This window comes from Pteropus vampyrus, unplaced genomic scaffold (genome assembly GCF_000151845.1).
Source record: "Pteropus vampyrus isolate Shadow unplaced genomic scaffold, Pvam_2.0 Scaffold82, whole genome shotgun sequence".
Classification (NCBI taxonomy): domain Eukaryota; kingdom Metazoa; phylum Chordata; class Mammalia; order Chiroptera; family Pteropodidae; genus Pteropus; species Pteropus vampyrus.
The window spans coordinates 6,750,316-6,763,399 of record NW_011888863.1 but is presented as its reverse complement, the minus strand read 5'-3'; the positions used below and the strand labels follow the sequence as shown (position 1 = coordinate 6,763,399).

Sequence of the window (13,084 nt, the reverse complement as noted above, 5' to 3'; positions counted from 1 at the left end):
TCAGCATTTCATACCCATCAATCCCTCTGTCCTTTTTGAAACTTTCTTTTGGTCTAGAGTCTCCTGCTTCTTCTTCCATCTTTCTGTCTCCTTCAGGTTTCCTCTGTGAAAAATTTATCCTCGACCTATCCCTTAAGTGTTTTTTAGATGCTCTCCTGGGATTTTTCTTATTCAACACCATCTCCTGACCTGCCTCATCTACTTCTGTGGCTTCCATTAATGTAGGATCTAGATGCTGATGACTCATAGCATCTCCAGCCTATATCTCTTTCTTGTGTTCCAAACCACATTTCCAGCTATTTCCTAGACTTTCCACCAAACTCATCATCACTGTCAAAAAATGAACATGTTATCTTCTTTTGTTTTCCTTTTCCACTATCCAACCCTCCTTCTAAACTTGTTCTTCCTGCCGGCTTGGGAGGTGAGACACTTGGTTGGTTGAGCATTGACATCAGGAGTCACTCAGTGATGGGTTTGAGTCCCAGCACCCTAATTATGTGGGTGGTGACCTCAAGCAAGATATTTTACCTAAGACTCAGCTTTCCTATCTTTAAAGTTAAAATAACAGTCCTACTGCAGAGTTGTTGTGAGAATGCAGTCGGATAATTGTACAAGGCCTGCCTGGAAATAATAACTCAAAGAATATTATTTCCTATGTAAGTGAGTGTTAGCTCGCCCGGGTAGTGTGACAGCTGATCCCTGTCACCATCATCTCTGTTAATCCAGCCACCTCCTAATTGATCTCCCTTCTTCTGTTCTCATCCACTCCTCACAGCACCCTGGGAGACCTTCCAAAGGCTTCCCTGCTTGCCTGCAGGATAAAAGACAAATTCCTTAATCTAATCTGCAAAGCTCTCTTAAACTGGTTTTATTTTTATGCCTGCTTCAGATCGTATCACCAAAACAGTGACTGCCATAACTGTCTTGTAAAATCTTATTATAAACCTAATACAAATTCATTAATAAGAAATTTGAGAAATTAAGAACAAAGAAAAATATATACCCACAGTCCAACTATTGTTATCATTTTAGTTTTGTTCTCTGATTTTTTTTAATGCATATATGTACATAGCTGGAATCAAACTGAATAGGTAGTTTTATTTGTAGGATTTTCTTGTTTTGATTTTAAAAGCATGCACAAATATTTGATTTTTTAAAAAAAATACAAAGTAGCAAGCCCCGTTCATAATTTATACCCCCACCATTTCTCCCAAACCCCTTAATCTCATTCCTTTTTTTATGTATGTGTTTATGGGTGGGAATGCATAGATATTTTAGTCATCTTTTAATCAATAACATTATATCATAAGCATTTTCTCATAACATTAATAGTTTGTAAATATTTTATGGTAGCATAGTAGTAGCAACCATGTATTGAATGACTTGTGCCTAGTGCACAATTGCTAATCTTGCATAATCCCCATTTGACTGATGAGGGAACTGTAATGACAAATAAAATATTTGTCAGTTCAAACATTGTTGTGCCCCTCACAAGGAAACCTCAGCATGTGGATATGTAACAATCATTACCCAGTCTTCCCCCATTGTTGGACAGTTATGGTTCTCATTTTTTACTATTATAAATAATATAGTTACTATTATCCTGTGTTAGTCCATGTGTGCATTTCAAATTATTTCCTAATGAAGGTTTATAGAAGTGAATATCTTTAGTTTTTGACACAAATTGCCAATTGACTTCCTGAAAGGTTATCCCAATTTACAGGAAGTGATTAACTCTAATGAGAGACAGAGAGAGTGACATTTCACAGAGGAGGTGACATTTGAGCCGGTTCATACAGGATGAGTAGAGCTTTGCCAGAAGAGAGGCAGAGTGGGTAGGGCATTCCCAACAGGAAAGGAAGTGCGAGAAAATGCACCGGGTCATGAGGGAGCCTTTACCCCAGCAGAATCAGCCTGTTCCCTCTGCTTATTTGCCACCGGAATCTGGGAAGAGGATCAGAATAGAGTCAAAGAGAAAGTTAAAATTCTAATATGTGATTCTGCTCTTTATATATTTAGACACCAGTCTCAAATGAAAGCTCTTTTGAAGTTCTGAAACATTCATGTTGGTTTTTTTTTTTTCCTTTCCCCAAAGGGAGAACAAATCCCCTGAGGATTTAGTATAACTGGGACGCATATGTAACCTCTCTGGTTCCAGCTGCTTCCCTGAATTTAAAGGGGAAAGAATAGCACACGTGACATTGGCCCTAATGTGTATAGGATTCATCACTAATATCTTAGTTACATGCAATGAGAATGTCATCCACTTCATGCATTTGATATGATTTATATCCATTTGCTTGATAAAGTGGATAAAAGGAAATAAAATCTATTTTTAAATGTGGGGTAGATGCCAGATACTAAGGAGTCAGTTTCTACAGTAAGTAGCTGTAGTCGGATTTCAGCATTTATCTGAGCACGGTGTGAATGCAGTTCCTTCTTTCCGGGCTGGGGCAAGTGCTGAAAGCCAGAGGGAAAAGGTGGCAGGGTAAGAGAACAGATCAGAAGACTGTTAAACAGAAGCCTGCCATCCACAGTCCCCAGTCAGAGCAATGGAGGCCTCCACATGCCACTTGTCACTATGCTGTCATCACAGCAGGAAATGCAGTATGGCTGGTAAGCCACTTCACATTATATTTTGAAGAAGGCAACCTATAAATTATAAATTAAGTAATATAATATTTCTAAAGCTACCAAAATACCTCTAGGACAAACAAGATTTTCTTTTTTCATCTAATGTTTATGTTGCTACTGTGAAAATTTAGTCTGTTTGGCATTTATGAAGTTTATGGAGTGTTTTTAACCACCTTAAAACCCAACTATGAAATAGAAATTGATGGAATTAGGGGAACGTGAGTTACAGGCTTTTAAATAAATTTTGCCTTTCTGCTTTTAAAGAAATGTAATAATGGGAATAGGTGAAGTGATCAAATAGATGGTCTGTTGGACAGATTTAATTGATAGTTAAAAAATCTTTATCATTAGCATTGCTATACAAATATATTAAAATGACTGTAGACGTGGCTCATGAAAATTTCTGTGGCCTGTTTCCCAATTGTCTCCTGTTCTGCAAATGTCTCCTCTGAAGGGAGCCAATAAGTGAAGTATTTATTACTCATTACCACCAGTGAAGCCTTAAAGGAACCAAAAGTGTGCTTTCTTTTTAAGGTTCTTGCAAGCTATTAATTAGATAATATACATAAAACTCTTAACACTATGCCGACACTTCCTAATGATAGAAGTGGGAGGAGGAGTTGTTATTTTTGTTATATTTTTATTATTGTGGTTATTTTTTATTATTTAGATTATTATACAATTTTGACTTTCATTTCTGCTTTGCTAGTCTCCTCCCCAATTCTAACAAAGGAAGATGTCAGTTTGGAAGACTGAGTCTTAAATACCATTTATTTGTCTATTAAAGGGAGGCCAGAGTTTGATGATACATAGAAAATATGAAAATGTGCCCCTGGCCAGGTGTGCAGCTCTCTTCTGAGTGTAAACTGCTGTGTAATTAGGCATTGTTCATAAGTGATGAACTTTATCTGAAAGGGAAACTCATGCCCATTCACAGCTTATTTTATTTCCTTAGAATGTCTGCGTTAAGATGGTGAAGATGAGATCTTTTACCAAAGTTCTTACCAACTTAAAAAATTTTTAATCAGATGCTAAGTGAAGCCTTGAGAAAGAAAGCATTCAATCTGCAACTTCTTATATCTCTTCAGCCATCTTCTGGCCAACTTTTGATTACTTTAAGTAATATTTGCAACCTAAAACACAAAATCACCTTGCTCAGATTACTATTACTTGGCCTCTTCTCAAATAGCCATAGATTTCAGAATCTAAACCATCTATTGTTCTTCTTAGTCCTAGTTCTGGCCCTTTTTCTAATAGACATCATGCTCTCTCTTGCATATTTGGATAGAAGAAATAGTTTTAAAATAGCACGTTAACAAGTGTAATATTATGTTACTTAAAATGTTTGAATAATTTATATAAACTCTTTTAAATACTCAAAGCGATCGATCATAAAAATGGCTTACATTTAGGGTTAGTTTGCATTGCTACTATGGTTGTCATGGTAAATGAATTTTTATTTCTACCATTGCTGAAGGTAATTTCTGTTCAGTTTAAATTGACTTTGAAGTTCTGTTCAGAAAAAAAGCTCATGTAATGTGGTTATTCTTCCATAAAACTTTCTTTACTCTAATTCCCAGTTCTCTCTGTCTTTATTATGCTCAAGGTTTTTATCACTGACTCTCTACCCACTTAGCTATCATTTATCCACCCTTTATTGTTAAAGTTTCCCTTTCAATTTTTTCATAGGTTTTTGTTTTAACTTCCCAAATTTATTGTAAGCTCCTCAACAAGAGATACTGTATAGCCAGAGTATGTTGTACACTGTGAGTCTCAGATTATACAACACATAGTTGTTGACTGATGGGAGTTATAACCAACATTAGTAAACTTCATCTGTTCATTCATATTACATTTAACGTCTTTAATGCCACATCAAAATTAATAAACATCTGAAATATGCACCTTCTTCTTCCTCAGGTTAATCAGCTTCACGGCATCCCCAAGCTTCTGCAGCTCCTAAAAGTTCAGAATGAAGATGTTCAGCGAGCCGTCTGTGGGGCCTTGAGAAACTTGATATTTGAAGACAATGACAACAAGTTGGAGGTAGCTGAACTCAATGGGGTACCTCGGCTGCTCCAGGTGCTGAAACAGACCAGAGACTTGGAGACTAAAAAGCAAATAACAGGTAGTGCTCACTGAATGCTAAAGAGCAAGCATGGTGCACCCCAGCCAGATGTCTTATGTCCTGTTTTTCTTAAGTTTCCTGGAACAGATGATTGATAGGCTCAATGTTATTTGAGAGATGGCTTTCAGGGAACATAGTCACCTTCTGGCTTAGACTCCAGATGCAAATCAAGTTTGAATTCCTTTTTTACCGAAGTGGAAATTTTTCTGAGGCTTTGTTTAATATTTTTAATTAGAAGTTATATGCACCTTTGACTAGATGTCTTTAAAACAACTTCTTGACAAGACTCACAGCATGAAAATTCTGCATTTAATCACTAGCAGCCAACTTTGTAGTTTGAGGATATGTGGGATTTCAGTATTGTTTGAGGTATCCAAAGGATTCTGAAGAAACCCAGCAAGAACATCCAATTCTTTTTATTATTTACTCAACAATCTACTTGCTAAATCTATACAAAGAAAGTGAATTGGGGCATCAAATAATGTCCTAATGCAGAGGATCAACTTAATCAAACTAGTCAAAAGATCAGAAACTGTATTTTTCAATCCTTCCATCACCTGAAGAACTCAAAATACCAGCTTTCTAGCCCACCTAACCCCATACCCCCCAAAAAAAACAGAAAAAAATATTTCATATTTCTGTTCAAATATTGATTTGAAAAAATAAATATCTCCTTTCTGCCCAATGGATTAGAAAGATGAACTAATCAGAAAGGATTAAAGCAACAGTTTTAGTAATCCATGAAGCACAGAGAAGCATAGTTTCATTTAAATGAATTGTGCATATGGTAGAAGAGAAAATGGTTCATAGATGTTCAGGCCCACCCTTCTGCCTTCATCGTCAGCTCTCAGGTAGTGCTTCATGCATACATTACAAAGAAAGCAGGAAGCATTACCGAGTGCAGTCATCAGTAGCATTGCCTTGGGGACACTTGAAATATCTTCAATGTCCCAGGTGATACACATTTTAAAATTTAATTATAACAAAAACCTTAGGCTTTGAGGTATATTTAGGTATTATTGGATATTAAATCTCAATTTAACAGGTGCGGAAACTAAGACCCAAAGAAGGTAACCCTTTTTAATATATCATTTTGCATTTCTGCCATCCTCATTTTATTATACAACAGTTTTATATATATGTTTATATATATAAATGTTATATCCTCTACCCATTTGTATCTTAAAATATCACATTTTTTTCTATTAATATATTTTAATTTTATAAAACTATATGAAGGGTTGCGTGATGCTACCACTCTGCTGGCATGCTATCATATCCCCTGGGAGATTTCCTTTCATATTTCAGTTATATTAAAATATCTACAGAAATTAAGAGTGATCTCACTCATCCGTTCATTCATCCAACATTTACAGGTAGCCTTCAAGTGCCAGGCAGTGAAAAGCACAGTCTAGAGAGGTTGTGGATTTTATTTTCCAGCTACTAAAACATGAACAATTATGTAATGGTTGGCATTTTTAAAAAACCTCACATTTAGAAGCTAACATTTTCTTCAATAAAATATAGTAATAAACCACAAGAGAGAATCAGATTATCCTGTTTTACACTCAAAAAGACTTCATTGAAGGAGATATGTTTTGTTGCAGATCTGGAAAAAGAATAGGTTTTGGTCTGGTGTTTTAAAGGAGAATGAAAGTTATTCCTGCACAGTGAACATCACTAGCAAAGCAAAGAAGCAGAAAGAAGCTGCTGCTTATTTAGAGGAAGCTCAGATAATAGGGCGATTGAGGTTAGGGTACATGGTAGCTAGAAAGTTTGGGAAGATATGTGGGTGTGTGTCAGGGAAGTAAACCATTGAACTGCTTTTCCTCTTCTTTTGTATAGAGGATAGGAAACTAAGGTTAAAGACCGATCTGTGATATTGATGCCATGGAAACCGTTCAGTCTACTTCAGATAATCTGCAGAGCTAATAAATGGAGGTTGATTGTGCAAGTCCCAGAATTTCTAGTACAAGCCAAACATCCCTATCAGGGCGTGTTCATTACATGTTAATTGAATTGAGTCAACACTTGAGTGTTTGATACAAATTCTTCGAAATGACTTCCTTAGCTCTATTAATAGAAAAGCTAAATAAGTGCTTTCTGGGCCTCAGAAATAAATTATTGACTTAAAAAGACATATTTATATATTTGTTTAAAAACACTAAGCAGGTAACCATATATGTGAATCTCTTCTTGTCTATTTTGTAAACATCTTTTTTTATTAAGCCTCTGTTTTGAGCTAGTCACTCAGCTCTGGCTTTTCATTTTTCATCTCTGTTCCTCCTGACAGCTCCATAAGGCTTTATTGAAGATTCACATATGATCAGTGTGAGGTTCAAGGGAGTTAATTTTCCAAGGCTACACAGCAGAGGGTGACACATCTTTGCGGAGGAGTTGTTTGGGGGAATCGCAGGTCAGAGAGCTCTCCCTCACTCCTCTGACCTGCCCTCTCTCCTCTTGCTCTTGTTACCGCCTGGGTTGAAGGCCTCTTTAGCCCTCTGGTCTGCTCTTGTGGTAGCCTCGTACTTGGCTCTGAGACTGAATATTGCACATTCCCCATCTATCCGCCATTCTGCTAATGATTTCTTTCTAAAATGAAAATATTGTCCCATTATGTTCCCCATTACCTATAAGATAAAGTCTGTGCTCTGTAGCCACACAGAGATCTTATGATACAAGCCTGATGACCATGGGATCTGCTGGTCTATTCCCAGTGTCGCTGAATCTAATGGAAACTGAGTGTAGGCTGCAGTGGCAATTTGGTTGTTTTAGAAATTAGTTACTTATACACAGCCAAAGTAAACTATTTAAACACAAAAGACTGCATTAGGCCTAGATTGTTCTAACTGATGGGCCAAATATAAGTATGGTTGAATAATTACCAAACTTTAACTGCCTTTAATTTCTGTCTCGATATCTTTGCCACTGTTGTCTTGGACTACAGTCCTTTTTCACACCTAGAAAACTCTCTCATCCTTCAGTAGCTGTCTCAAATATCACTTCTCCTCTGAAGTATTTTCAAATGCCATCCTTCTGTTCTTTACTTCCAACACTCCCTCTCTGAGTTTTGAAGAAAGGAACTTCTCTGAACTACCTTTGCATCCTTTAATATTAGGTTGCCACTTATTTCATGCCTCTGTGTTTATTGCAGTGACAATTGTGGTGCTCATGTAAGTTGCTCAACAACTGTGGATGTCTGACCAAATATTAAAAAAAGAAACCTGTGGCCTGGAAATATCTATAGATTACACATAAATAAGAGACTCGGGTGTGTTTGGTGATTCTGGTTTGCCACTGGGCCCATTTGGAAACTGCTAGTCAAGTCTGACACTCTAGTTTTTGGGATAAAACCTTCTTGTTGATATTTTGATAAAGAATGAGCTCATTTTTATCAGTTAAGGCGATACAGCTGGATCTTACAAGCAGATATATTTTCTTCAAAACTCTTAGAAGTTTATACTTTCAGTGAGCCTAAACCTCCTTCCTGAGCATTTCCACTCATTGGTTCTGGTTTCACCTTCTATAATCTAGCTGTCAAATTTGCATTTCTTTAGTTATGAGAGAGCAAGCATTCCTGTGTATATTGGATTCTAATACCTTTTAGCTTCAGTTAATTTTCCTACTAGTCATTGAATTTTCAATGATTTGTAAGAACTCTGTATATTAAAGGTATTAACTCTTTGTCTCATAGTGTCATACATATTTTCCCAATTTATAATTGGTCAGTGTTTGATTTTGTGTGTATAATGTGTGAGGGGGTGTGTGTGTATAAGTTTGTATAATCTCAAATCTCTGTTGAACATTTAAGCTCCTTCCTAGCTTCATGCCATACATAAATTTGGCATGCATGACATTTCTATACAACATCATATATTAAAAATTCAAAAATTATGCTCAAACGCCCAAAACCATATAGTTCTATAGAAATAATACTGCATGCCAAGCTATAAAAGACATTGACTGTTGAAGGAAAATTCCATTCCCTTTGTTCAAATTAATCCTCTCTGGTGTTTATTGTAAGGTGTACTTTTCCTTTGAGTGCCCTGTGTGGTCCTTTTTTAAAAGAGGAAAAGTCTTTGTGCTTCACACTTTTAAGCCCCCCTCCCACCCCCCATAGGCAGAGACTCTTAATTTGTTTGCTTATTTAGAACAGGAAGCTTTTTTTCCCCCCTTTTCTCTCTTTTCTTTTTAACTTGCTTTTGTAACTTAGTAACCAAAAGCCAACCTGCCTTTAATTGTCTTCAGCCACCTTCAGAGTTTTATTCTGTCTCTCCCCATTCCAGGGCCTTTTAAGATGAAGTGGGAGGAATGAAGTCATTGTGTTGCAAAACCTGTGGCTGAGGGACACTGCTGATGACTAACCTCAAATGCTAGTTTGATCAAGAAAAGACCTCCTCATGTGCCAAAATTCTAGTCCTTACAAGACACAGGACCCAGTGTCGCTGAATCTAATGGAAACTGAGTGTAGGCTGCAGTGGCAATTTGGTTGTTTTAGAAATTAGTTACTTATACACAGCCAAAGTAAACTATTTAAACACAAAAGACTGCATTAGGCCTAGATTGTTCTAACTGATGGGCCAAATATAAGTATGGTTGAATAATTACCAAACTTTAACTGAACAGACCATTATTTCAGTCATTAAAATTAGGGGAGATGATATCACCATGTAATTCAGCCAAGATTGCCATGTTTGCTTTTTTCATAAAGTAGACTTCCCTGTGTACCTGCACTTCCTCTTCATACAGACAAAGCAGTAAATTTAACAAGTAGGAATTATTGACTGGGTGGTGGGGGAGGAAATAGGGAAGAAAATGAAGATCCCTTTTCTTTCTGTCCCCTCTCTCTTTGTTCTTTCCTGGATGCTAGTGAGTTAGATTAATTTACTGAGGTATGAAAGTTGGCAGCAACTTTATACCTGCAGAGAGTCACTGGAATAGCAAGTAATAGGTGTGTAGTCCTTCTACTGAATCAGAATGAGCTCCAAATTTGTAAGAAAAACAAACCCTAAGTGTATATGCCATTTCATATTCTTTCTCACTACCCAGTTTAGTGTCTGCCTCACAAATGCCCTAGTAAATACAGTATCCTGTTATCATAATATTTTCCTGAGTTGGCTTTGTGGCCTTTCTCTTTAATGGGGGTGGGGTGTAGAAAGGAATTCAAAAGCAAAGGAAAAGTTAAATGAGTAACTATGGTACCAGTCTTAGGCCATGAAAGTTGGCAGATTGATAAAATACTCTTGTCTCCCCTTTCCTTCCAAACTATAATATAAGAAATACGTGAGGTAGCCAGCATAAATTCCAGGAGGACATAAAAAGCTATCATTGAGTATGAGTTAATAAATATTAACTGATGATGTTGATCAGCCTGCTGTGGACAGGCATAAGCATAGTCAAAGGGTATCTGCAGGCTCTTTCTGCTATTATTGGGAGGCAAATGTAACGTGGAATTGGAGGCAGTGGGGACCAGGGAGACAGAAGGAGGTGTTCTCTCTATTCATCTAAGGGAGAAAAACTATGACCCCTTAAAAATGTCAAAGTCTTAAATACATAGAATTATTTCAAGCCTCCATGTTGGAAAGCCCTGAATTTATCATCTCAGTGAGCTCCGCTTTAAGGAAGGGTCTTTTAAGAAAAACAGCAATAAATGTTTAAAGATTTCTGGCTTTTATTCACATTCGAGATTAATTTAGACCTGCATAGATTTATAGTTTTATACCTCCCCCCATATATGTTTTTATTTGTTCTCATGAATCAGCTTCCATTGCCCTTTAATGAGTTCTAAATACATTCTTTCAGTTACAGAAGGAGCCATCTCCCCCACCCCTCATTTTTAATAACTAGCTATAGCCCTAGGGGTAGTGGCCTTAACTGACCTTTTCAGCAGTTATTTTGACCCAACCCTGCACTGTTTTGATTCTAGGTTTGCTGTGGAATTTGTCCTCTAGTGACAAACTCAAGAATCTCATGATAACAGAAGCCTTACTTATCCTGACTGAGACTATCATCATCCCCTTTTCGGGGTGGCCAGAAGGAGACTACCCCAAAGCAAATGGTTTGCTTGATTTTGATATATTCTACAACGTTACAGGATGCCTAAGGTAAGGCTACTTTGAAATCCCCTGCACACAATTTTTTCTCTGTGCACCTTAAATCCTGTGTCCAGATCTGTCTAAAACCCTATTCCATTACCTAGAGATGCTGTAAGAATTATAAAGATCACTCTAACTACTAGAACCACAATGTAGAGACAGTGAGAAAGGTTCAAGTATCAACAGAGTATTGTTTCCAGACATGTTCAATTCCAGAAGCTACTAATGGGAGCTAATAAGAGAGAGGATGTTAATTCTACTACAGAAACTGGGGGTCTGAATACCTAGGAGTCCATGCAGACTGGTCTTCCCTGTCTCACAGGGTTTAAAGCAGGCTTCATGCTATTTTTAATTTACAAAAATCTAATTTAATGACATGGTTTAAAAATAATTTTGAAGCTGGTGTTTTTATTATTTTTGTCTTTTTATTGAGGTATAATTGACCTACAACATTATATTAGCTTCAGATTTATAACATGATTCATTACTGTATATATTATAAAATGATCACAGTAAGTATAGTCAACATCCATTATCATATATAGTTACAGAATATTTTTTTTTGTGATGAGAACCTTTAAGATTTACTCTCTTAGCAACTTTCAGATATGCAATACAGTGTTATTAACTATAGTTGCCATGCTGTACATTATATCCCTAGGATTTATTTCTTTTATAACTGGAATTTTGTACCTTTTGACTCCCTTCAACTCTTTTGCCAATCTTCCCTTACCCTCCCTGCCTCTGGCAACCATTCTGTTCTCTATATCTATGATTTCAGCTTTCTTTTAGTTTTTTTTAAATTCCACATACAAGTCAGATTATACAATATTTGTCTTTCTCTTCTTATTTCACTTAGCATAATACCCTCAGAGTCCATCCCTAAAAGGCAGGATCTTCTCTTTTATAGCTGAATAATATTCGTGTGTGTGTGTGTGTGTGTGTGTGTGTGTGTGTGTGTGTGTATGTTTGTGTAGCACATTTTTTAAAACTATCCATCAAAAAACACTCAGGTTGTTTCCGTATCTTGGCTTCTGTGAATAATGCTGCAGTAAACATGAGGTTCATATATCTTTTTGAGTAAATGTTTTTGTTTTCTTCAGATAAATACCTAGAGTAGAATTGCTGGATCATATGACAGTTTTTGTTTAATTTTCTGAGGAACCTCCATACTGTTTTCTGTAGCAGCTACACTAATTTGTGCTTCGGAGCTCCCTTTTCTCCACATCCTTACAACACTTATCTCTTGTTTTTTTGTTTGTTTGTTTTTTTGTTTTTTTTGTTGTTTTTTTTTATAATAGCCATTCTAATAGGTATGAGGTGATATCATGTAGTTTTGATTTGTATATCCCTGATAATTAGTGATGTTGAGCATTTTTTCACATACCCATTGGCCATTGTATGTCTTCATTAGAAAAATGTCTATTCAGATCTTCTGCCCATTTTTAATTGGATTGTTTTTTGATGTTGAGTAGTATGAGTTCTTTATATATTTTGTATATTGACCCTTTATCAGAAATATGGTTTGTAAATGTTTTCTCCTATTTATTACGTTGCCATTTCATTTTGTTGACAGTTTTCTTTACTATGCAAAGCTTTTTAGTTTGACGTAGTTCTACTTCTTTATTTTTTCTTTTGTTGCCTTTTCTTTTGGTGTCAAATCCAAAAAAATTATTGCCAGGACCAATGTGAGAGAGCTTACTGCCTGTATTTTCTTGTAGAAGTTTTATGGTTTCAAGTCTTTAATTGATTTTGAGTTCATTTTTGTCTATGATGTAAAATAGTGGTTCATTTTCATTCTTTTGCATGTGGCTGTTCAGTTTTCCCAGTAGCGTGTATTAGAGACTTTCCTTTCCCTGTTGTAAATTAATTGACCATATGCGTAGGTTTATTTCTGGGCTTTCTATTCAATTCCATTGATCTGTGTGTCTGTTTTTATGCCAATACCCATACTGTTTTTTTTTTTTTCCACAATACCATAGTGTTTTGATTAATATAGCTTTATTATGTATTTTAAAATCAGGAAGTGTCATGCCTCCAGCTTTGTTCTTTCTCAAGATTGCTTTGATTGTTTGGGATCTTTTGTGGTTACATACAAATTGTAGAATTTCTTCTTATAATTCTGTGAAAAGTGCCATTGATATTTTGATAGGGATTGCATTAAATCTATAGATTGCTTTGGGTAGCATAGACATTTTAACATTAACATTAATTGCTCCAATCCACA

The 13,084-nt window shown here is 36.2% G+C and overlaps 1 protein-coding gene across 1 annotated transcript in view; it reads left to right on the top strand.

Annotated features, from left to right (window-relative positions):
* PKP2 (plakophilin 2) overlaps positions 1-13,084 on the top strand; it is an 83,176-nt gene that overhangs the window by 38,715 nt on the left and 31,377 nt on the right. Inside the window, exons 5-6 of the mRNA XM_011363150.2 lie at positions 4,555-4,762; positions 10,689-10,866. Of these exons, the coding sequence (XP_011361452.2) occupies positions 4,555-4,762; positions 10,689-10,866 (386 nt within the window). The remainder of the gene's footprint in view (positions 1-4,554; positions 4,763-10,688; positions 10,867-13,084) is intronic.